Consider the following 26176-nt stretch of genomic DNA (forward strand, 5'->3'; position numbering starts at 1 on the left):
CAAAAGCTCAATAAATGATAGCAGTTGCTATTACTATTATTCTCATTTATACTGAGTTCATTTACAAAGGATGTGTGCATATGGCCTGTGCCTCTGAGAACTGTTATTGAGTAAAATGTCTCTCTAGTTAAGAGCTGAATACCTTAAAAAGGTATCAGATGTTTACTGTAATAGAGGCTGGTTACATAAAACCAAAATAATGGACTTCTGGCTAAACAGGCATATAAATGAAGCTTACCTAATTAAATTAGAACATTTTTTCAAACTTTGACCAAAAAGTCTTATCCAAGACACATAGTTCATGTAGCTGTTTTTAGAAGGAAATTGTTTTGTTTCTATCCAACTAAAAAGCAACAATGACACTGTTTTTAAAAAATACTAGTTGTAAATGTCCTAAAAGGACTTTCTGCAGAATATAAAATTGCTGTTATATATATTAATAAAAGAAATCTTTTCGAATATCTTAAAAGATTGTAATGTAGTATAGGATAATAGTGGCATAAGAGGGAGAATGAACTCAGTGAAGAAAAATACTTACACCTCAACTTCTGTTCCTTATCTCCTTTGACACTGAACTGAGAGACTCCCTCAATGAATTCTGAGTAAGAATAGAAATGTTTACAAATCAATTTTTAATATAAAAATATATATACCCCACACACACAAATTCACATATCCACAAAAAGATGTTTCCTTGCCGCAAAAAAAAAAAAAAAAAAAATTACTACTAAGCAGTGTTTTAAACTGGAAATGCCAAATCTGAAACTTCAACAAGGTTCTATGTATTTTTTTTTTTTAATCTGAACTTGGGAGTTCTCTAAAGGTCAAATCAATTTGAACAATATTAAGTAACACTGAGCTTATCACTAAGGGAAAAAACATTCTTTAAGCTATTTAACTCTTTTTTGGGGGATGTAACTATAAAAGGGGGGCTTTTAAAAACTATATCAAGCCCTGTGTTGGGTTCTCTGCTCAGTGGGGAGTCTATTTCTCTCTCTCCCTCTGTGCTCTCTTTTGCTCTCTCTCAAAGCAAATAAATAAAACCTTTAAAAAATAAAAACATAAAGGGCGCCTGGGTGGCTCAGGTGGTTAAGCAACTGCCTTCAGCTCAGGTCACTATCCCAGAGTCCCAGGATTAAGTCCCACATCGGGCTCCCAGCTCCACAGGGAGTCTGCTTCTCCCTCTGACCTTCTCACCTCTCATGCTCTCTCTCACTATCTCTCAAATAAATAAATAAAATCTTTAAAAAAAAACAAACAAACGTAAAATGATCATGGGGCACCTGGCTGGCTTAGTATGTAGGCAGCCCATCTGACTCAGGTGTAGGGATTACTTAAAAATCTTTAAAAAAGAAGAAAGTATTATAAAAAGATTATGTATTGTTTTGGGTTTTTAAAATTGTTTTATTTAAGTATCTCTACACCCATCATGAGGCTCAAACTCATGACACCAAGATCAAGAATCTTGTGTTCTTCTGACTGAGCAGCCAAGCCCCCTGATTATACATTGTTTGCCAGAACAAAAATAATTTTGCATTTCTGGTTCTAAAATTCAGACCCATTTAAATAAAGACCTGTGAAAATGATCATTTTTTCCTCACTGCTTGCTACACATTTAAGTCATAAAATCAGCTTTAGATCCCCCTTTACTTAAAATTCAGTTCCTGGAACGAAAATAACAAAATTTGTTGATGACAAATCACAGAATCAAATATAAAATTTTGTACCATGGTAATATTAGCAAAAGTACTATCATTTTACATAAAAATTTAGATTAAACAATCCTTTTTGTAATGCTCACATCCTAATTACTACACCTCAATTTTATATTGGTTAGTATAAGTCTCATTCTTTAAAGGAAAAAAAAAAGGCTTCTAAAAATGCAGTTCTGGGGCACCTGGGTGTCTCAGCGGTTAAGCATCTGTATGCAGCTCAGGTCATGATCCGGAAGTCCTGGGATCGAGTCCCATGTCAGGCTCCCAACTCAGTGGGGAGCCTACTTTCTCCCTCTCCCACTTCCCCTGCTTGTGCTCTCTCACTCTTGTAAAATAAATAAATAAAATCTTTTAAAAATATAGATAGGGCGCCTGGGTGGCTCAGTGGGTTAAGCCGCTGCCTTCAGCTCAGGTCATGATCTCAGGGTCCTGGGATCGAGTCCCACATCGGGCTCTCTGCTCAGCAGGGAGCCTGCTTCCTCCTCTCTCTCTCTCTCTGCCTACTTGTGATCTCTCTCTGTCAAATAAATAAATAAAATCTTAAAAAAAAAATAAATAAAATAAAATAAAAAATAAAAATATAGATAAAAATGTAGTTCTAATATTCTGTTTCCCTAGAGTAAGACTAGTTTTCTAAAAAAGGAAATACTAAATTTCTTTCTTTCTTTTTTTTTTAGCTTACCTTAAAGGACAATTTCATCACTTATGAAAGAGTAAAAGATCTTCGTTCATATTAAGGTTCATATACCACAGATTGAGAATTTAACAATTATATAATCACACACTTTTAAAAAACAAAATTTGTCAGACGTTTGCATACACCAAACTGTAAAATAAGTCATAGATTACATAACTTGTTAAACTACTTTCTTACCTTTAAAGTCTACTTCTCCATTCCCATCTGTGTCAAATATATCTATTACTCGCTGTACTAAAGGATTCTGTTGTAACTCAGGCAGAGACATGAACTCTTCCACACTCAAAGAACCCGAATTGTCCAAATCAAGCTTCTTAAATCTCTTCCCTAGCCTTTTAATTTCATCGGCATCAACTAAAAGCAAACAAAAAGAAGCAGCAAGATTTATAAATGATTTTATCAAAATTACAGAGAAAAAAATCCAGCAGTTAATCAATAGTAAGCTTAATTTCTAGTTTAATTAGAAGAGTCACATATACTCTTGGTTAATTCCTTATAACAGATAAAGTCATAATATTTTTATTTGGTTACCTTTTTGTTTGCCTGCCCCTGCCATTACATACAACCGACTGTATACTGCACCAAGATATTATAGGATTGCAATGCTAAGCTGATTATGGAAGTCAGGTGATTCCTACTAGGCAGGCTAAATCAATCTCTGTTCTGTACACCAAAGCATCTTTTCACTTATTTTTTTAAAGTTTAATTTATTTCTAATAGTTATGGTTTCAACATGGTTCAAAATTCAAGACCTCCCTCCTACCCCACCCTGTAAATGTTGCCAGTTTCTTGAATACTCTTCCAGAGATAGTCTTAGCAAGTATGAGCAAATAGAACACAGGCATTTTACTTTTTTTAACCAAAAGAACCACAGCTAACAAAATTCACTTTTCAATGTTTTAAAGAAAAACAAATGTTTGCATTAGTTTGTAACTTCTCTAAAAATTCAGTTGCCGGTCTCTCAGCCGCATATATGGTCTTGAGAAAAAGATAATTTTCTTCTAAATTACATTACTATTTTCATTCCTTTAAGATATCAGGGTAACTCGGGGCGCCTAGGTGGCTCAGTGGGTTAAAGCCTCTGCCATCGGCTCAGGTCATAATCCCAGGGTCCTGGGATCGAGCCCTGCATTGGGCTCTCTGCTCAGCGGGGAGCCTGCTTCCTCCTTTCTCTCTCTGCCTGCCTCTCTGCCTACTTGTGATCTTTCAAATAAATAAAATCTTTAAAAAAAAAAAAGGTATCAGGGTAACTCACACATAATTTTAATTGATAGCAGAAATACAAATATATTTAAAGCTATAACTTCCTAAAAGAAATTTTTCTAAAAAAATTAAGTCAAATAAATGTTCCACAGCCCGAGTATACATGTATCACAGCCCACAATATTAGAGACTGAGGCTGCAAACTGTTTTTGAAAATTCAAATATATGGCATCCTCATTATAAAAACTTAAAGAATAGATTTTTTAAACGTAAGAATACCTTAAAATGGAATAAAAACTGTATCTGAGTGACTGAAGCACAGACTGCACAACTACCACATGCTGCAGACAGGAAGCAGTTCATATGCAACTGGTAAAGGGAATCATGTCACTCAGTAGAGCACAGAAATTTCAGTGTTGCGGAGGGACTTTTCCTCGTATGTTATGGAGGAAGGGAAAGGAACTAAGTTTTCTCAAATTAAAGACCAAGTACTGATAAAATTTAAGGCTTTCCAACATTGTTATCGGGTGAAAAGTACCAGTAACAAATGAACAAGCTACAAAGATACTTCATCTTTCCACCTCCGCCTCTCCCCACCACAGAGCCTCAAAACACAATTAATGAAGGTGACTATACCCTGGCTTATTATTTAATTTTTACAAAATCAGTTTCTACCGAAGCAGATGTCCTCAAGGACCTTGAGGAAAATCCAAAATAGGAAGCATGAGTCCTAGTTTAAGGCTAACAAATGAATTGCTATGGTGCTTAATACCAATGCCAGAGGTTATTTGTGCTAAAATTTTTAAGACCGTACAGTTCTATGTACTCTGTTACAAAGCTGCATAATGAGTGGTCTATCTAATCCATACTTTCCCCGGGACATAGACGTTTGCAACATTTGAGGTTTGCAAGAATATATACGTTTTACTGTAAGAGAAATGCCTTTCTTAATTTAATAATTCATCTAAACACTGCTTCCAACACCAAAATACACATTTCATAAACACATCAACTGCAGAGAGCCTTTTATCCCTCTATTTTTTTTTTTAAAGATTTTATTTATTTGACAGAGAGATCACAAGTAGGCAGAGCAGCAGGCAGAGAGAGGAAGAAGCAGGCTCCCCACTGAGCAAAGAGCCTGATGTGGGGCTCGATCCCAGGACCCTGAGATCAGGACCCGAGCCGAAGGCAGACATTCAACCCACTGAGCCACCCAGGTGCCCCCTTTTATCCCTCTATTAAAGAGTATTCCTTCTTTAATGAACAGATGATAAAAGCAAACTGTTCAAATAAACCTTATTTTCTAATTTTCTGTGATGAAAGTGGATACCCTTACTCTTGGAGAAAAAACTTAATTTTTTTTAAGTCCCTCAAATGCTTTTCATTTATTTACTTACAGGTTTCCCGTGCCACCTCAGACGAAACACCACTTTTCATTGTTCTTCTGTACACTACATATAAAAGTTGCTCAATAAATGTTTTAAATGAGTATTCTAAGGGTTTCAGATTTAAAACATAATGATCAAATGCCATCAGAATTTAGAGTAGAACTACTTACCTAGTCAGACACCAATTAGCAAACCTTTCAGAACATTTCTCCAAGTTCAGATTTTGCTGAAAGCACTTACTCTTCTCTTTCTACATACCAAGGATGAGTTAACTACTTTTTTCTAGTAACCTTTAGTTTTGCTTCAGTTTACAACCACAAACCAAAAAGGTGATGAGGAAATCTTGAACAGAGTGGATCACTAAAGTACATCACAAGAGGAAAAGGAAAGACATGTGTCCACCAACCGCATCTCAGACAGCAACAGTTCTGGAGTGTAGCATCAGTTGAAAAGAACAAAGGCAGTAATGTACACCATATTACTTATGGACACTTAAGATTCCATTTACTAAGGCTGGCACATATAACAGTTTATCTAGTCACATTATGAAACTGAAACTAAGGTGGATTATTGTTTAAATGACCCAGAAAACCCCACTAATCCTGAAGAAAGCATTCTGGTCCTGACAAATGAATAAGAAATACTAAGAATAAAGATAAGCCATCAAATAAATATACTTCTTTACACTGCCAGCAGTAATAGCACATTCAGCCAAATTGCAAGCTCTTGTGCTTACAAATTTGTAGAAGCTTCTTAATACAACCAGGATAAAAAATCCAGAGCCCTTGACAATATTTAGCTTCCACAGACACAAACCAGAAAATTTAAATTTCCATCCTTCTCTTGCCCCATTATCTTTACCTAAGCTACACCGCTCTCAGCACAGTTGTTCAGAGAGCATAAAATTCATGCATCCATTTCCTTATATACTCTTTACTGGAAGGTCCTTCCCTGAACTCTCTATTTAAGAGACCCCGATCAATTTTTCTCTGATTAAAAAAAAGGGGGATACTGTGTCCCCTGTGGTTATTAAGTATCATTAATGCATTCTCTGGCAAAAGCCCTTAAAGAAACATTTAAAACCATTTTCGGTCTTTTGCTTTAAATATCTTAAATGATATATAACAGTCGATACCTATTCTGGATGAGTAGTTACAACATTCCTCAAAGGCAAAGCAACATGCCTGCGATCACACTTTAACAAGAACTGCGTTTTTCGGGGGCACCTGGGTGGTTCAGTTGGTTAAGCGACTGCCTTCGGCTCAGGTCATGATCCTGGAGTCCTGGGATTGAGTCCCACATCAGACTCAATGTTTGGGAATCTGCTTCTCCTGCTCATCTCTCTCCTCTCATGCCCACACACTCTCTCTCTCTCTCTCAAATAAATAAATAAATAAATAAATAAATAAATAAATAAATAACTGCATTTTTAAAGCCCCTGAAGTAAAACCTGGAGGGAATGAGCTCTATGTAATTTTCTATTCACCACCATTCTCACACATCCCTTGCGGCCAAAACTCACCCTGAGATTCTTTCTTTCTTTCTTTCTTTTTTTTTTTTTTAAAGATTTTATTTATTTATTTATTTGACAGACAGAGATCACAAGTAGGCAGAGAGGCAGGCAGAGAGAGAGGAGGAAGCAGGCTCCCTGCTGAGCAGAGAGCCCGATGCAGGACTCGATTCCAGGACCCTGAGATCATGACCTGAGCCGAAGGCAGAGGCTTAACCCACTGAGCCACCCAGGCGCCCCTCACCCTGAGATTCTTTAAGAAACCAGTTTAATTTGAAGGAAGGCATATCTATTCTCCAACCACCCATTTATTTCCTCCTTTCTGTCCTTCCTGCTTGCCTCACAACGGTAAGACACAGACTGTTTATTACTTACTATAGTTGAAGCTAGCTGACCAACTGCAGGACTCTGTACCTAAACAGTTACAGTATTTTCAAATAGTTTGCTTAGAAGGCAATGCCATAAATATTTTTTAAAGCCAAGATTAAAGAAAGCTAGTTTTCAAAAAACAAATGGTAAATACAGTTATTTTAGGTATGGAACAAAGTGATCGGTTTGGTCTTTACTGTCGCCAGCAGAAGCAGCACTTCCACTACCCGCACTGCAGAGAAGATGTGTTGCAGGATTAAATGTATGCTCAGGTGTGAAACGGCATCTCAATTCTTGAAATATGGGCACTTAGCAATCTCCACAAATTAGGCACAGATCTCTCAGATTAAACCCACTAGGTACCATTAACTGTTTCAGATCTGCACTTCATACAAGCTAAATATTAAAGAACAAATTCCCATTCAGGGTACCAGCTTTCATCAAAGATTTTTTTCTACTGCTTGGGATCATACTCCCTTAAAACAGATGGACAAGGGGAAAAAGAAAAAAAAACAAACCTCACCCTCTTGACTCATCTTGTGACTCAGAGATACTCGTTTTCATATGTTTTGCCAAGTTAAAACATGTTATTCTTCTTACTTTTTTTAAGGACTTCCACTTTTTGAAAGGACTATCAATTTTAATAATTGAAAATAACCACCTATTCACATTACACAAAGTACTAAAATAATCTTATGAAGTCATATATATCATTATCTAAAATTTAAGCAGGACATTAAAAAGTTGATCTTTTCATCAGTTTATGAAATATAAAGTTTTTAATAAGAACTGATGGATTGCTAATGCAGAAAACACCAAATTATACTGTTGAGACCTTACCCAGATCAATGCACCGTGACTATACTCAGGGATAAAGGTGAAATCTAGATGGCTACTCATTTTAACAAGTGATTTCAGGAATCTTATTAACATATAAAATTATTAAGCATTTGCTTTTAGCGAGCCCATTTGGCTACAGTTAATTTTATTTTTTGCATTGATACATAGGATTTTTTTGTTTTATTTTTAATTCCAGTATAGTTAACATAAAGTGTTGTATTAGTTCAGGTGTACAGTACAGTGATTTAACAATCCCATACATTACCCAGTGCTCATCACAAGTGCACTCCTGAATCCCCATCCACCTCCCCACCTCCCCTCTGGTAACCATCAGTTCTCTAGAGTTAAGTGTCTGTTTCTTGGTTCAAGTCTTTTTTTCCCCCCTTTGCTCAGTTGCTGCTTAAATTCCACATATAAGTTAATTTATATGGTATTTGTCTTTATCTGACTTATTTCTTTTAGCTTTATACTCTCTGGCTCCATCCATGTTGCTGCAAATGGCAGTTTCATTCTTTTATAGCAGAGAACAATATTCCACTGTATATGTATACCATCTCTTCATCCATTCATCTATCAATGGACACTTGGACTCCTTCCATAATTTAGCTATTGGAAATAATGCTGCTACAAACACAGGGCTGCATGTATCCCTTTGGTGTTTTTGTATTTGGGGGGTAGATACCCAGCAGCACAATTACTGGATTGTAGGGTATTTTTAACCCTTTGAGGAATCTCCATGTTCTCCCACAGTGCCTACACCAGTTTGCGTTCCCCCCAATAGAGCAAGAGGGTTCCTTTTTCCTCCACATCCGCATTAAGACTTGTTTCTTGGGTTTTTCATTATAGTCATCCTGACAAGTGTGAGATGTTATCCCACTATAGTTTTGATTTGCATTTCTCTGAAGATGAGTGATGTTGAGCATCCTTTCATGTGTTTGCTGGCCATTTGTAGGTCTTTTTTTTTTTTTTTTTTTAAGATTTTATTTGACAGAGAGAGACACAGCGAGAGGGAACACAAACAGGGAGAGTGGGAGAGGGAGAAGCAGGCTTCCCACCAAGCAGGGAGCCTGACATGGGTCTTGATCCCAGAACCCTGGGATCGTGACCCAAGCCGCAGACAGACACCCAACCACAAGCCACCCAGGCACCCCTGTAGGTCTTCTTTGGAGAAATGTCTTTCATGTCTTCTGCCCATTTTTAATTGGATTATTTGTTTGGGGGACACTGAGTTGTATCAGTTCTTTATATATTCTGGATACTAACCCTTTATCAGGTATGTCATTTGCAAATATCTTCTCCCATTCTGCAAACTGCCTTTTAGTTTTGATTATTTCCTTTGGTATGTGGAAGCTTTTTATTTTGATAAAATCCCAAGAATTTATTTTTGCTTGCCTCAGAAAACTTATCCCTCACCGTAGAAGACTTATCTAGAAAAATGCTGCTATAACTGATGTCAGAGAAATTACTGCCTGTGCATTCTCTTCTAGAATGTTTATGGTTTCAGATCTCACATTCAGGTCTTTAATCCATTTTGAATTTATTTTTATGTATGGTTTAAGAAAGTGATCTAGTTTCATTCTTGTGCATGTAGCTGTCCAGTTTTCCCAACAACATATATTGAAGAGAGCTACAGTAAATTTTAATAAATACTGTCAACTGGGCATATGAGTACCAGAGTAATATAATACTAAGAGATAAAATTGCATATTCATTCATCACTTAGATAAAGAAACACAACCATCTCCCTTCATTTTTCTCACTTAGAAAAAAAGAATAAAAGAAGATTCAAAAGTAGTATTAATAGAAGACATCTAAATCTCTAGCTGTTAAAGCATTAATATTATTACTACTTACACCCCAACTGCTACTCCACTGTTAGGGTTAAAAGAAAAATAACTGGGAAGTCTAAGCCCTTTTAGGTGATTCTGAGATTTCTCAAAATGAAAAGCAAGCAAGCAGAATGGCAGAAAAATTAACTTTCCACTAACTTTAGCCAATTCCCAAAAATTGTGTAGTAGTCAACAGAAACAATACTATTCCTCCCTAAGGAAACTCTTTTAAATAGCCAATTTATAAATAATTTACTATTAGTCTATTAATCATCTAAGAACAAAAACAATGTCTTTTCAAGTCCTTCTAGCAGTAATAATATTTTCAAAGACACCTAAATGTAATATGGAATCCTGGAAAAGAAAACTTTTCAGATATCACCAGTTTTTTCACTAAAATAAGCACTTTGATAGTACTGTTCCAATGTTAATTTCTTGATTTTGGTAACTGTACTATGGTTTAGTAATACATTATTATTAGAGAAAGCTAGATAAGAGATACCTAGGAACTTTATAATTTTTTTAATAATTTCTCCTTAGTCTCCTCTAATTTGTGACAGCTCTTAATTCTTCCCTTGTCTTCCACAATCTTGAAACTCTTAATCCAGTATTTTGTGGAAAGTCCCTCAGCTTGGGCTTGTTGATGTTTTCTCATAATTAGGCTGAACTTGGGCATGTGGGGCAAAAATACCATAGAAATGATGATATGTCCTTATCAGCACACTGTTATCAAAGGATTCACAATGTCGATGTGTTTTTGCTAGTGATGTTAACTTTGATCACTTGGGCAGGGTGATGTCTGCCAGATTTCTCCACTATAAATCTACCACCTTTCCCTTTATATTAAAAAATACCAGGGGAAGGGGGGGGCACAATACTTTAAGACCATGCAAATATCCTATTTTTCCTAAAACTGTGACCTAATTTTAGCTTCCATAGGTTAATCTTGTAAGAATTTATTACTATGGTATTTGCCTAGTAATGATCTTCTTTTCCCCTTTCTTCCTACATTAACTGAAATGTTCCTATTTAAGAAAAAAAAAACTGTCCCTTTTCCCCATTTCTTTATTCAGTTATTCATATTGTAGCATGGATTCACAGATATTTATTTTATTCTATAAGTTAAAACCCAATAATGTCATTACTTGTTAATCAGAATTGTCCAGCTTTGTTTAGGTACTTACTACCTCAAGTTGGCTCCTGCATGACCTGTCAACAATCCCCATTTGAGCACCTTCTTGATTTCTGGCACCATAAGATAGTCTAGCCTCATCCTGACTATACATGGTATTTTCCAAGCCTAGATTCCCCAATCTATTTTGGATGGCAGGATATTTAGAACTGGATTATAGAATGAAAACTATTAGAAAAGATTACTCTAATAAGGAATCTTTCTATCTTAGAAATATTTTCTATCTTAGAAATTTCTATCTTAGAAATATTTTGGAAAGAGCCATCAGGCATGACAAAATTACTTATGAAGAAACATATACTGAATGACTTATAAAGACTATCACAAGAATAAAGCACTATAGTGTTATCAATACAAGATGCTGGGTAGTTTCTCAACATAAAGTTTGATTTTAAAGTTTTAAAGTTTTGTGTAAAATTTATCTCCTACAAAGGTAATGAATGAGTAATGTATTTTCATGTAACCCCAAATAAGATGCAAAAACCACCAGAGGGCGCAGTGGAGACAGTCACAGATAAAACCTTCATTAGAACAGTTCCAAAACCCCCCCAAATTCTGTAATGACCTTGTGTTTAGACTAGCAGTTTAATATTTATATTCTGCAAGGAACTGTTTGACAACAGAGAAAGAACCCTACCAATAGCATGAGAAAATTGAAAAAGTATTTTATGAAATAAGAACACATAGTGACACAAATTTGTGCAGTTTTTTTTTTTAAAGATTTTATTTATTTGTTAGAGAGGGAGAGGGAGAGAGCGCAAGCACAGGCAGACAGAGTCGCAGGTTAGAGGCAGAGAGAGAAGCAGGCTCCCTGCCGAGGAAGGAGCCTGATGTGGGACTCGATCCCAGGACGCTGGGATCATGACCTGAGCCGAAGGCAGCTGCTTAACCAACTGAGCCACCCGTGCAGTCTTTTCTTAACAAAGAAAAATTTTCCTCCACTTAAAAGGTCTAGGTTTTAGGGGTATATCATAATTTTCTAGTGCAAGAAGCAACATGCACTTGTGGTGTTTCTAGATTATAATTTTTATATAATTTAAGAATGAAATAGGGGGGCATGGGTGTGCTCAGTTGGTTAAGCTTCTGCCTTTGGCTCATGTCATGATGCCAGGGTCCTAGGATTGAGTCCCAGGTTGGGCATCCTGCTCAGCGGGAGTATGCTTCTCCCCTCTCCCTCTAACTCTTCCCCCTGTTCATGATCTTGCTTGCTCTCCCTCAAATGAATAAATAATCTTTTTTAAAAAATTAATTGTCAAATAGCGAAAGCTAGACATCAGCACCAAGAATTATCAAGTTGTAAAATGCTAATAAGAAATTTTAAGCCAACTGTGAGAAATAACAGACATTCCAAAAGTACATTATTAAATACATAGTTCTATGGGTTTTGACAAGTATATACACTATGTAAAGCATCACTACAATCAAGATAAAAGCACATTTCCATCACCCAAAAACCTTCCCCTGAGCCCTTCTGCAATCAATCACATGCCCTACCACCAATTGCAGGTAACCACTGTTCTGCTTTCTGTAACTGTGTCTAGAATTTCATACAAATGATATCATATCGGATGTACTCTTGTATCTATTTTTTCTCATCTAGTTTTTTTTACATTAATTCATATGTCAGTAGTTTGTTCCTTTTTATTGCAGAATAGTACAGTCCACTGTATGGATATACACTTTTTCATGCATTCATCATTTACTAAACATACCTGCTGTTTCCTGTTTGAGACTATCAAGAATAAAACTGCTAAGAAGAGTCACAAATTCTTTTTTACAAAAAAAAAAAAAAGAGCCCGATGCGGGACTTGATCCCAGGACTCTGAGATCATGACCTGAGCCAAAGGCAGCGGCTTAACCCACTGAGCCACCCAGGCGCCCCTCTTTTTCTCTTTTAAAAATGGAGTTGTCTGAAAGAGCTGTAAAATTCTGTAGGTATTTCAAGTATTTTCTCCCAGTCTGTTAAGCTACCTTTTCATGTCTTTTTTGATGACTTTTTTAAAAAGATTTTATTTATTTATTTGACAGAGACACAGCGAGAGAGGGAACACAAAGGAGAGTGGGAGAGAGAAAAGCAGGCTTCCTGCTGAGCAGGGAGCCCAATGCAGGGCTTGATCCCAGAATCCTGGAATCATGACCCTAGCTGAGGCAGATGCTTAATGACTGAGACACCCAGGAGCCCCTGCCTTTTCATGTCTTTTAAAGACCAAAAATGTGGGGTGCCTGGGTGGCTCAGTTGGTTGAGCATCTGACTCTTGATTTTGGCTCAGGTCATAATATTGGGGTCATGGGACTGGGCTCTGCATCGGGCTCAACACTTAGTGCAGAGTCTGCTTTGGGATTCTCTTTCCCCCAGCTTCTCCCACTGCCCCTTACCCCAATTCGTGCTCAAGAGATAAATAAAATCTTAAACAGCAAAAATGTTCAATTTTGATGAAATCCGTTTTTTTCTTTTATGATTCATGTTTTACGTATACCAAATAGACAAAAATCCTTGTCTATCCTGGTTGTGAAGATTTTCTCCTATGTTTTCTTCTAGAAGCTCCATAGTTTTGGCTTTTATGTTTGTATCTATGACCCATGTAATTTTTTGTATATGGTATGAGGGTAGAGGCAGATTTTTATTCCATATAGAAATATAGTTATATTTCATTGAAAAGTAGCCCTTATAATGGCATCCTTGGTGCACATGTCAAAAATCTACTCTACAGGGGCACCTGGGTGGCTCAGTCAGTTGAGCATCCAACTCTTAATTTTCTCAGGTCATGATCTCAGGGTTGTGAGATAAAGCACTGCGTCAGGTTCCACACTCAGCACAGAGTCACCTTGAGATTCTCTCTCCCTCTCTACCCCTCCCACTGGGTGCACTCTTAAATGAATCAATAAATAAATAAATCTTTTTTTAAAAAGCAAGTATATAAATCAATATGTTGTACACCTTAGATTTACACAATGTTATATTGTTATACTGAGATAATGTCAACTATATTCAATTATACTCACTTAAATAAAAATTAGAAACCAATCTAATTATATATATATTTAACCAGTGACGCTACATATGCATGTGTGTGTGTGTGTATATATATATATATATATATATATATATATATATGTGTGTGTGTATGTTATGTATTTATACGGATCTATACCCTCTACTGTGTTCCATTAATTTATCTTATGCCAATGCCAGACTTATGTTTTAAAAATAAATGTTTCAATCAGGGAGCACTGTCCTCATACTTTATTGTTCTTTTTCAAAATTGTTATGGCTTTTCTCAGACCTGTACATTTTCATATGGAATTAACAATTAGTTCGGTAATTTTTACGAAAAGCTTACTGAGAATTTGCTAAGGATTGGCTTGAATCTATAAATCAGTCTGAGTAGAACTGATGCCTTCACAGTATCGAGTCTTCCAATCTATGAATGTGGTTATGGTTACCTCTCTTCGTTTATTGAGGTCCTTTTAAGTTTTCCTTAGTAATATTTTATGGTTACACATAAAAATCTTACAAATCTTAGGTTAAATTTTTATATGAATAACTCGTTTTTTCTTTATAAATGGTGTTTCTATCAATTTCATTTTAATTATTGTGATTATATAAACTTCCACTGATTTTTGTGTACTGTCCTTGTATCTTACAATATTGCCAAATTATTTCTAGTAACTCAGGATTTGCTATATATACAATGATGTCATCTGAAAATAAAGACTATTTTTTACTCCTTCCTTCCTAATCTGAACGTAATTTATTTCTTTTTCTGGGTCTAATGTACTGACCAGGACTTCTAGTACAGTTTTGACTACATTTGGTCAGAGTGAAAACCCATGCCTTTTTCCCAATCTTACATGGGAAGGATTCAGTCTTTCATCATTAAATATGATGTAACTATAGGCTTTTTATAAATGATTTATCAGAACTAGGAAGTTCCTTTCTATTCCTAATTTGCTAAGAGATTTACCCCTGAACTCTGTCAAAGATTTTGCTACATCTACTGATAAAATTATGTTGTTTTTTTTCCTCTTATTCTAGCCACATAGTGAATTAGATTATTTATAATTTAAAAATGATACTCAGGATAAATTCCACTTGGTCGTGTTTTATTGTCCTTTTTACATGTTGCTGGATTTGACTTACAAATATTTAAAGATTTTTGTGTTACATTCATGGTGAATGTTGGTCTACAGTTTTCTATAATGTCTTTGATATTGCTAATGGTGTAATGCTAGCTTCTATTTTCTGAAGGAATCTAGATTATGATTTTTTTTTTTCATTATATGTTTGCTAGAATTTACCAGTAAAGCCATATGGCTAGGTTTCTTTGTGGAAAGATTTTTAAATAAGAATTTAGTTTCATTAACAGATACAATTCTATTAAGATTTTCTACTACTTTTGTGTCAGCTTTAAGGTTTCTGAAGAAATTTTTCCATTTATTCTAAGGTGTAGAACTTACTGGCACAAAATTCTTCATAATGTTCCCTTGTTATCTATTAACATCTGTAAGATCTGTAATGATTTCAGTTCTTTGTTACTGATATTGGTAATTGCGTTTTCTTTCTTCTATGGTATTCCTTCAAAATGTGAATGCTGTATGTTCCACTAACTTCTTCCTACCTTATATAAAAGGCATAACCAAAAATGATCCATCACACAGAACTCATTCAGGCAAATGAATGTTGTCCAAAAATGTTAAAATAAGCTACACAGTTGGAGTAATCTTAAAATTCTTTCTTAAAATTGTTTTCAGAGCTAACTGAGCTTCAGAAGAAAATTTGTCATAGAAAAGCCTTGTAATGTAAATTGTTCAAAGAAACCTTGGAGATGAAACACTCATGATGAGAAAACAGACCCAGAGATTTAAATAAGTTGCTCAATGCTATAAAGCTTGATGACAAAGCTAAGTGACAGGATTTCTTGAAATACTTTCTGATCTAATTTCTCTTCCTATGTTAGCTCCATGAGAACAGTTAGTACAGAAGTTTAGGCTAAGAGATATCAGACACTGCTGTTCATCAACCTGCATTTTCGGGATAAGTGTGGAGAAAAGGGAATAATAAGAATGTTCTCGCTCCAGACAGATAAAAATCAAACCATGTAATTCTGAGATGTTCTCCAACTTATACATTACTGGTTTTCCTACTGAAGGTGTTTATATTGATGTTGTTTTTCTTCTTTTGGTTTATCTATATTGTGGTTCTAATCAAAATAGGCAATAAGCTACTTAAAAAAGCATATAAGATACATTTATATAAGATCATAAGAACACAAGTTTTCTCATTGTTATTAATAACCATGGCTTAAAAGTCACACTTTTTTTTTTTTTTAAACCTAAGTGCACACTGTGTAGGTCAGTAACATATCTCGTTCAAAAGATCTAGCTCTTGGGACGCCTGGGTGGCTCAGTTGGTTAAGCAGCTGCCTTTCGCTCAGGTCATGATCCCAGCGTCCTGGTATCAAGTCCCACATCAGGCGCCTTGCTTGGCGGGGAGCCTGCTTCTCCCTCTGCCTCTGCTGCCACTCTGCCTGCCTGTGCTCACTCGCGTGCTCGCTCTCTCTGGCAAATAAATAAATAAATAAATAAATCTTTAAAAAAAAAAAAAAGATCTAGCTCTTAAAGATTTCCATTGTTTTGTTTTGTTTTTTAATTTATTTATTTATTTATTTATTTTCCAATTTATTTATTTTCAGAAAAACAGTATTCATTATTTTTTCACCACACCCAGTGCTCCATGCAAGCCGTGCCCTCTATAATACCCACCACCTGGTACCCCAACCTCCCACCCCCCCGTCACTTCAAACCCCTCAGACTGTTTTTCAGAGTCCATAGTCTCTCATGGTTCACCTCCCCTTCCAATTTACCCAAATTCCCTACTCCTCTCTAACGCCTCTTGTCCTCCATGCTATTGGTTATGCTCCACAAATAAGTGAAACCATATGATAATTGACTCTCTCTGCTTGACTTATTTCACTCAGCATAATCTCTTCCAGTCCCGTCCATGTTGCTACAAAAGTTGGGTATTCATCCTTTTTGATGGAGGCATAATACTCCATAGTGTATATGGACCACATCTTCCTTATCCATTCATCCGTTGAAGGGCATCTTGGTTCTTTCCATAGTTTGGCGACTGTGGCTATTGCTGCTATAAACATTGGGGTACAGATGGCCCTTCTTTTCACGACATCTGTATCTTTGGGGTAAATACCCAGGAGTGCAATTGCAGGGTCGTAGGAAAGCTCTATTTTTAATTTCTTGAGGAATCTTCACACTGTTCTCCAAAGAGGCTGCACCAACTTGCATTCCCACCAACAGTGTAAGAGGGTTCCCCTTTCTCCACATCCACTCCAACACATGTTGTTTCCTGTTTTGTTAATTTTGGCCATTCTAACTGGTGTAAGGTGATATCTCAATGTGGTTTTAATTTGAATCTCCCTGAGGGCTAATGATGATGAGCATTTTTTCATGTGTCTGATAGCCATTTGTATGTCTTGATTGGAGAAGTGTCTGTTCATATCTTCTGCCCATTTTTGATGTGTTTGTCTGTTTCGTGTGGGTTGAGTTTGAGGAGTTCATTATAGATCCTGGATATCAACCTTTTGTCTGTACTGTCATTTGCAAATATCTTCTCCCATTCCATGGGTTGCCTCTTTGTTTTTTTGACTGTTTCCTTTGCTGTGCAGAAGCTTTTGATTTTGATGAAGTCCCAGAAGTTTATTTTCGCTTTTGTTTCCTTTGCCTTTGGAGACGTATCTTGAAAGAAGTTGCTGTGGCTTATATCAAAGAGATTACTGCCTATGTTCTCCTCTAAGATTCTGATAGATTCCTGTCTCACGTTGAGGTCTTTTATCCATTTTGAGTTGATCTTTGTGTACGGTGTAAGAGAATGGTCGAGTTTCATTCTTCTACATATAGCTGTCCAGTTTTCCCAGCACCATTTATTGAAGAGACTGTCTTTTTTCCACTGTATATTTTTTCCTGTTTGTCGAAGATTAATTGACCATAGAGTTGAGAGTCCATATCAGGGCTCTCTACTCTGTTCCACTGGTCTATGTGTCTGTTTTTATGCCAGTACCATGCTGTCTTGGTGATCACAGCTTTGTAATAAAGCTTGAAATCAGGTAAGGTGATGCCGCCAGCTTTATTTTTGTTTTTCAACATTTCCTTAGCGATTCGGGGTCTCTTCTGATTCCATACAAATTTTAGGATTATTTGCTCCAGCTCTTTGAAGAATGCCGGTGGAATTTTGATGGGAATGGCATTAAAAGTATAGATTGCTCTAGGCAGTATAGACATTTTAACAATGTTTATTCTTCCGATCCAAGAGCATGGAATGGTCTTCCATCTTTTTGTGTCTTCTTCAATTTCTTTCATGAGTGTTCTATAGTTCCTCAAGTACAGATCCTTTACCTCTTTAGTTAGGTTTATTCCAAGGTATCCTATGGTTCTTGGTGCTATAGTAAATGGAATCGATTCTCTAATTTCCCTTTCTTTATTTTCATTGTTAGTGTATAAGAAAGCCACTGATTTCTGCACATTGACTTTGTATCCTGCCACGCTGCTGAATTGCTGTATGAGTTCTAGTAGTTTGGGGGTGGAGTCTTTTGGGTTTTCCATATAAAGAATCATGTCATCTGCGAAGAGAGAGAGTTTGACTTCTTCATTACCAATTTGGATACCTTTTATTTCTCTCTGTTGTCTGATTGCTGTTGCTAGGACTTCTAATACTATGTTGAACAAGAGTGGTGAAAGTGGGCATCCTTGTCTTGTTCCTGATCTCAATGGGAAGGCTGCAAGCTTTTTCCCATTGAGGATGATATTTGCTGTGGGTCTTTCATAGATAGATTTGATGAGGTTCAGGAATGTTCCCTCTATCCCTATACTTTGAAGCGTTTTAATCAGGAACGGATGTTGGATTTTGTCAAATGCTTTTTCTGCATCAATTGAGAGGACCAAGTGGTTCTTCTCTCTTCTCATATTAATTTGTTGTATCACATTGATTGATTTGCGAATGTTGAACCATCATTGTAGCCCAGGGATGAATCCCACCTGATCATGATGGATAATCTTTTTAATGTGCTGTTGGATCCTGTTGGCTAGGATCTTGTTGAGAATCTTAGCATCCATATTCATCAGTGATATTGGTCTGAAATTCAACTTTTTGGTAGGGTCCTTGCCTGGTTTGGGGATCAGGGTAAGGCTGGCTTCATTGAAAGAGTCTGGAAGTTTTCCTTCTGCTTCAATTTTTTGAAACAGCTTCAGGAGAATAGGTGTTATTTCTTCTTTGAAGGTTTGGTAGAATTCCCCAGGGAATCCGTCAGGTCCTGGGCTCTTGTTTTTTGGGAGGTTTTTGATCACTGCTTCAATCTCCTTATTAGATATCGGTCTATTCAGGTTGTCGATTTCTTCCTGGTTCAATTTTGGTAGTTTATATTTTTCCAGGAATGCATCCATTTCATATAGGTTGCTAAGCTTATTGGCATATAACTGTTCGTAATAACTTCTGATGATTGTTTCTACTTCCTTGGCGTTAGTTGTGATCTCTCCCTTTTCATTCATAATTTTATGAATTTGGAATTTCTCTCTTTTCTTTCGGATTAGTGTAGCCAGTGGCTTATCGATCTTATTGATTCTTTCAAAAAACCAGCTTCTAGTTTGATACGTTCTACTGTATCTCTGGTTTCTCCCTCATTGATCTCAGCTCTAATCTTGATGATATTTCCCTTCTTATGTGTGGAGTTGGTTTGATTTGTTGTTGATCCTCCAGTTCTTTAAGGTGTAGAGACAGCTGGTGTGTTCTGGATTTTTCAATTTTTTTGAGCAAGGCTTGGATGGCTATATATTTTCCCCTTAGGACCGCCTTTGCTGTATCCCATAGGTTTTGGACCGAAGTGTCTTCATTCTCATTGGTTTCCATGAATTGTTTCAGTTCTTCTTTGATCTCCTGGTTGATCCAAGCATTCTTAAGCAAGGTGGTCTTTAGCTTCCAGGTGTTTGAGTTCCTTCGGAACTTTTCCTTGTGATTGAGCTCCAGTTTCAAAGCATTGTGATCTGAGAATATGCAGGGAATCATCTCAGTCTTTTGGTATCGGTTGAGTCCTGATTTGTGACCCAGTATGTGGTCTATTCTGGAGACGGTTCCGTGTGCACTTGAGAAGAATGAGTATTCTGCTGTTTTAGGGTGGAATGTTCTGTATATATCTATGAGGTCCATCTGGTCCAATGTGTCATTCAATGCTCTTGTTTCTTTATTGATTTTCTGCTTCGATGATCTGTCTAATTCTGAAAGAGGCGTGTTAAGATCTCCTACGATTAGTGTATTCATATCAATATGACTCTTTATCTTGATTAACAGTTTTCTTAAGTAATTGGCTGCTCCCATATTGGGAGCATAGATATTTACAATTGTTAGATCATCTTGGTGGATAGTCCCTTTAAGGATTATGTAGTGTCCTTCTGTATCTCTGACTACAGTCTTTAGTTTGAAGTCTAATTTATCTGATATGAGAATCGCTACCCCAGCCTTCTTTTGAGTCCCATTGGCATGAAAGATGCTTCTCCACCCCTTCACTTTCAGTCTGCGTGTATCTTTAGGTTCAAAATGGGTCTCTTGTAGACAGCATATGGATGGGTCCTATCGTTTTATCCAATCTGCAACCCTGTGCCGTTTTATGGGTGCATTTAGGCCATTCACATTGAGAGTGATTATTGATAGATACGTTTTTATTGACATCGAGTTACCTTTGAAGTCTTTCTTTCTGTAGACTGTCTCTATATTTCTGTTCAATGCTATTCTTGGGATTTTTCCTCTTTTATAGAACCCCCCTTAATATTTCCTGCAGTATCGGCTTGGTGGTTGCATAGTCTTTTAAGCCTTGCCGGTCTTGGAAACTCTTTATCTCTCCATCCATTTTGAATGTCAGTCTTGCTGGATAAAGTATTCTTGGCTGCATGTTCTTCTCATTTAGTGCCCTGAATATATCTTGCCAGCCTCTTCTGGCTTGCCAGGTCTCTGTGGACAGGTCTGGCGTTATTCTGATGGGCTTCCCTCTGTAAGTAAGGAGCCTCTTTGCCCTGGCGACTTTCAAGAGATTATACCTACAATTATAATTTCTCAATTTGACTATCAGGTGTCGTGATGTTTTTTTGGAGTGTATAATCTTGGGTGGAGACCGTTCAGCCTCTAGTACATGAATGCTGGTTTCATTCGCGAGATTCGGAAAATTTTCATGAAGGACTTGTTCCACGATATCTTCTAGACTTTCTAGACTTCTAGACTTTCTTTCTCCTCCCCTTCAGGAATTCCAATAATTCTGACATTGGAACGCTTCATGGCATCATTTATTTCCCTGATTCTGCTTTCGTGGGATCTAAGCTGTTTGTTCCAGGCTTCCTCCTGATCCTTTCTCTCTATCGGTTTGTCTTCCAGATCACTAATTCTATCTTCTGTCTCAGTTACCCTAGCTTTTAGAGAGTTTAGATTGGATTGGAACTCATTGAGAGCATTGTGGACCTCCTCCCTGGTAGCTTTAAGCTCCGCCCTAACATTGTGAACATCCTGTCTGGTCGCTTTCAGTTCGGCCCTAATCAATTCTGTTTGGTCATCCATGGCTTTCTCCAACCTAGCTATTGCCTGGATAATTGTTAGCCTGAATTCTCTTTCCGACATATTGTCTATGTTGATAGCCGTTAGCTCTGTTGCAGAAGGTCCATCCTCTGTATTTTTCTTCTGTTGGGCATTTCTCCTCCTAGTCATTTTGGTGGGAGAAGACTGAACAGATGTAGCTGGATGTATCAACTCTGGTGCAGTCAAGGTGCACCCTGGAACACTTCCTGATCTCCGTCTCAGAGAGAAGCCTCAGTCTGGGTGCAGAAGCTGAATAAATTCCCCCTTGGACGCTGGCAGTGCAGGTTCCAAGTTAAAGACCCTGGGGGCGCAGGATCTTTTGCTCGTCCCCAAAGCCAAGGCAGTGGCGGCTGTCTGGGAGCTCCTGTCCGCCAGAGAGGTTCCAAGCAGCGATCGCACACTGAGATTTTGCCGCCGGCCCGGGCTGGGAGTGCCAGGCTTGCGCGCACCTCTTTTCAGAGGCGGCTGTGGGTCGGGCGCGCGTCTGGGGCACTGAGAACGGGGCGCTGGTCCGTAAGCCGCAGGCTGGGCTTTTGCGCGCCTCTGTCCAGGGAAGAGTTTCGCGCGCGCGGCTTAGACTTTGAAACAATGGCGCGGGTCAAGAAGCGCCCCTGGGCCTTAGAAACCCAGGAGAGCTGGAGGGACGTGCGTGCGCATCTCAAGCTTTGTGGTAGGGCTAGCGCCCGTTCTGCAGACTGGCGCAGCTCCCATCCCCTCACAGGAGCCGGAACCCACGCGCTCTGGGGCGCGCTGGCGGCTTAGGGACCAGGAGCTGGTTTCTTCGCCGCACTCTCTCTGCCTCTGCGCCGGGGAGGCCGTCTGGGACTGGGGACTTAAGCCCCTGTCCCTAGCTGCCCCGATTCCCACAATTTCCCCCCGCAATCCTTTGCTCTTTTGCAGTGCTTTCAACCGTCTCCAAGTTAATGCTGGTCCCCAGACGCAGGGCACTCTCGCTCGTATCGGGGTATTACTTTCCCACGGGTCGCCTCTGGTGGCTCCCTCCCCCTTTTGTTTATCTTCCGATATCAGTCCGCTGTTCCCATTCCGCTTTACCTGCTCACTGGCGTCTTCTGCCCCTGTAGAGATCCAGACGTGTATAATTCTGATCTCAGGCTGATTTCATGGGTGATCGGAGTTCTTTGGTAGGTAATCAGCTCATTTTGGGGTACCAGCTGAAAAGACGCCTCTTCCTAGTACCCCGCCATCTTGTCCCCCCTCCATTGTTTTGTAAGTCAAATCCAACCCCTATACCATTATACATCATATCCTCCAAGTTTTCCTCCCGTTCTTATCTGTTCCTATGTTCTGTTGCATTTAAACACTTAGTTGTACTTTTCTTTAGTTTGGTACCACCTCCATCTCAAACTCCCCCCCAAATACAAGAATATGTATTTAAGAGTCTTCTATTACATTCAACACCAATTATTCAAGACTTATTTATGGCTGCTCCAGAGTTCAATCTTGTTTATCAGGAATGGGACACTACAAACACAGGGTTTGGGTTTTTTTGTTTGTTTGTTTTTTCTTATTGACTTGACTTTTATGTTAAGAAATTCTGGAAGGGAGGAAGGGAAGGAAGGCAGGTTCCAGCACACAATTTATATAATGGCTTTTCTTTATTCTTGAAGTCATTCTTCACAAACAATTCTAGCTTCTTGCTCTAATTTGTACCAACTGTTTTCTAGGCCCACTAGCATAACTGTTACCCTTTTCTCTAAAACACCTTTTCACTGGTGTCTTAGAGATTTAGTTTCTTGGATCTCATTTCATCTTCTTTAACTTCTACTTCATTTTTCCAGGTACATATTCAAGAACTTAGATAAATTTCCCAAGTCCTTAAATACCTTAATTTGATCTCATACCTGAAAAATCATTTAAACTGGTTATCAAATTCTGGATTGAGGAATTCAGAACTTTGAATAAAATGTTCCACAGCTTTCTGCTAATAAATCCAATACCAAAAGATTTCTATTCTTTTTAGGTAATTTTTTTCTCCCTGTCTAGTTGTAGGGTTTTCTTTCTACTCTTGGAATTTTAAAATTACAAAAGAAGTTGAGACTAAATGTTCATTTTTTTAAATTAAACTTCTTGGTTATCAGAATTCTCTTTCAATCAGAATATTTGATTTTACAGGTGAGGAAAATTATCTCTCTCACTGATGAGTTTTGCTTCTATTTTATCTATTACATACCTTGAAGTTTACTCTAGGCAGATAGTATTACTCACTGTATTTGTGCCCCCAAATCTTTCCTTTTTTGTATATTTTTCCTTATCCTTTGCTCTAACATTCTGAAGGAGATCCAAGAATTCATCATACTTTTGCTAACTGGTTGGCTAGGCTTTTCCACCAACTAAAGTAACCAACTTATGCATACCAGCTATAAAATTATTCAAATTCTGACAGACTATCACATCACTACATGTCATGCACTTCAATGTTTTAAAACCGTGAATTTGTAAATGCTACCATACCAAAATTGGATAGTCTGGCCCCTCAGTTTTTCTTAAGACTACCTGCCTAAAAATTTAAAATATTTAGAACCTAGCAGACAACCCAGGATTTTTTTTTTAAAGTTATCTATAATGCAAAACAAGGAAACATCTCAAAACCCAGATGTTCAAGTCCTACACTATCCTTTAGAAAACTTTTCATCTTTCTCTCCGTTTTTCAGCTCTAAAGTTTTACTCAAAGCAGAATGTAAGTAATTCTCAGTGGACTAGGTAAAACAGAATTCAGGATCACTAAATTACTAAATAAATGGTAAATCATGGCTGCTAGATTAAGAAACATTAACTATGTGACACATTTATGAATATTTTAATCGAAGAAACAAATGTGAAAGTCAATTTCAAAGTTAATGGTGAAAAAGTTTTTTAATACTAAATAGTATTGTAGGAATAAAATGTGTTTGTTTGTTTTAAAGATTTTGTTTATCTGTGTGTGAGAGAGAGAGGGAGAGCAAACATGAGCAGGGGAAGGGGAGATGGGGCAGAGAAGCAGACTACCCGCTGAGCGGGGAGCAAGACACAGGGCTCGATTCCAGGACTCTGGGATCTTGAGCTGAGCCAAAGGCAGACGCCTACCCAACTAAGCCACCTAGGCACCCCTATAGGAATAAAATTTTTTAAAACATTCTGAGCTGTGCACAAACTGAATTCTTTTTGATATTAAAAAGGTTTCCTCCAAAGATTTCTGAGATGATGAATAAAGGTTTGAGAGTCAACCAGAAATCACTCTTTAGAACACACATTATTTAAACATCGAATGAGGGGCACCTGGGTGACTCAGTCAATTAAGCACCCAACTCTTTATTTCAGCTCAGGTCATGAGATCAAACCCAGCTCTGTGTTTAACAGGCAGTCTACTTGACTGCCTGCTAAGTCTCTCTCTCTTTCCCCCTCTGCCCCTCCTCCCTCCCATGGGTGCACTCTCTCTAAAATAAATAAAATCTTTAAAATAAATAAATACTCAATGAAATTAAGCGAGTCCATATAAGAAAGGGAAAAGAAGAATAAAAGAAAGACATTATAAATAAAAAAAATAAAAGAAGACATTAAATTCACCTTAGATTAACTTTTTCTCTGAAAAAGTTTTCATAACAAGAAACTACATTCTAAAGACTATGACTATGTAAACTTCCCTGTGACCACCTGAGAGCAGGTATTAACAGCACAAGGTAAAGTCTCTACACTTTCAAGTCACCTGTAAATACTCAAACCAGAAACAAAATTGCCTGAATATGAGACTGTTTACTCACAATGAGAGCAGTGTCCTAAAGGCTAATTAATCAGGTCTTCAAGGTTTCTATACATAGCTCTTGATGCAAAAGGACATGCCTTCAGAATCTGCCAAGCTCTTCTTAAGTCACCTTCTAATGAAAAGAAAGTTGAGAAATCTTTTTAGATAAAAGATTTCTTGGGGTGCCTGCATGGCTCAGTCGGTTGGGTGTTTGACTCTTGATTTCAGGTCATTATCTTGGGGTTGTGGGACAGAGCCCCAATCAGACTCTGCTCAGTGCAGAGTATGTTTGGGATTTTCTCTCCCTCTCGCACTATCCCCCCCAATACATCTCTAAAATAAAATCTTTAAAAAAAAAAAAAAAAGTAGAGAGAGATTTGTCTTTCATCTACATTCAGTCTACAAAATAAGCCAGACCTAAGTTTACCAATTTTATCAGAAACATTCAGAATTACTTACACTGGTTTTATCAGCAGTAAAAATTAGCTGAATCTGAGTTTCCACTCAAACTTTCAACTATTCCCCCATTTAGTCTTCTGCTTAAACTATCTGAAGTAGTATCTTCCACTTAGCCACTTTTCCAAGTTATCATGCCAACTTACAACTAAGGTCTCAACTTTGAGCAAATCAGCCCAACAGAGTGAGTATACATTTCCTAGTCCAGTCAGGTTAGCCAACAGACAACAAAGTCACAATGGCCTACAATAATTTAACTCAATAAGAAGTGAACAATGATTTGAGAGACAAAAATAAGGAGGAGGAGGAGGAGGCAGAGCAAGAGCAGGAAGAGAGGAGGAGAATACCGATCTATGTACTGGACAAGTCCAGTTTTACCTAAAATCATTCTATACACACAAATGTAACACTGATCTTGTAAAACCTACTATAAGGAAAGTGATTAAAAACCTAACTCTGGAGCATGACTACTTGAGATCAACTCATGGTTTTGTTACTTCACCTGCTGATGTGTGGCCTTAAGCCTATTACCAAAGGTCCCTCCACTTCCTGTTTTCTCACCTATACAACAGGGAAAGTAAACCTCTCTCATGAGGCTACAGTAAGGATTA

The 26176-nt window shown here is 37.6% G+C and overlaps 1 protein-coding gene across 1 annotated transcript in view; it reads right to left on the bottom strand.

Moving 5' to 3' along the window:
* DNAAF10 (dynein axonemal assembly factor 10) overlaps nucleotides 1-26176 on the bottom strand; it is a 108555-nt gene that overhangs the window by 46794 nt on the left and 35585 nt on the right. The window contains 2 exon segments of the mRNA XM_044264115.1: nucleotides 539-598; nucleotides 2590-2766. Of these exon segments, the coding sequence (XP_044120050.1) occupies nucleotides 539-598; nucleotides 2590-2766 (237 nt within the window).

Source organism: Neovison vison, chromosome 8, assembly GCF_020171115.1.
Source record: "Neovison vison isolate M4711 chromosome 8, ASM_NN_V1, whole genome shotgun sequence".
In the NCBI taxonomy this organism is placed as follows: domain Eukaryota; kingdom Metazoa; phylum Chordata; class Mammalia; order Carnivora; family Mustelidae; genus Neogale; species Neogale vison.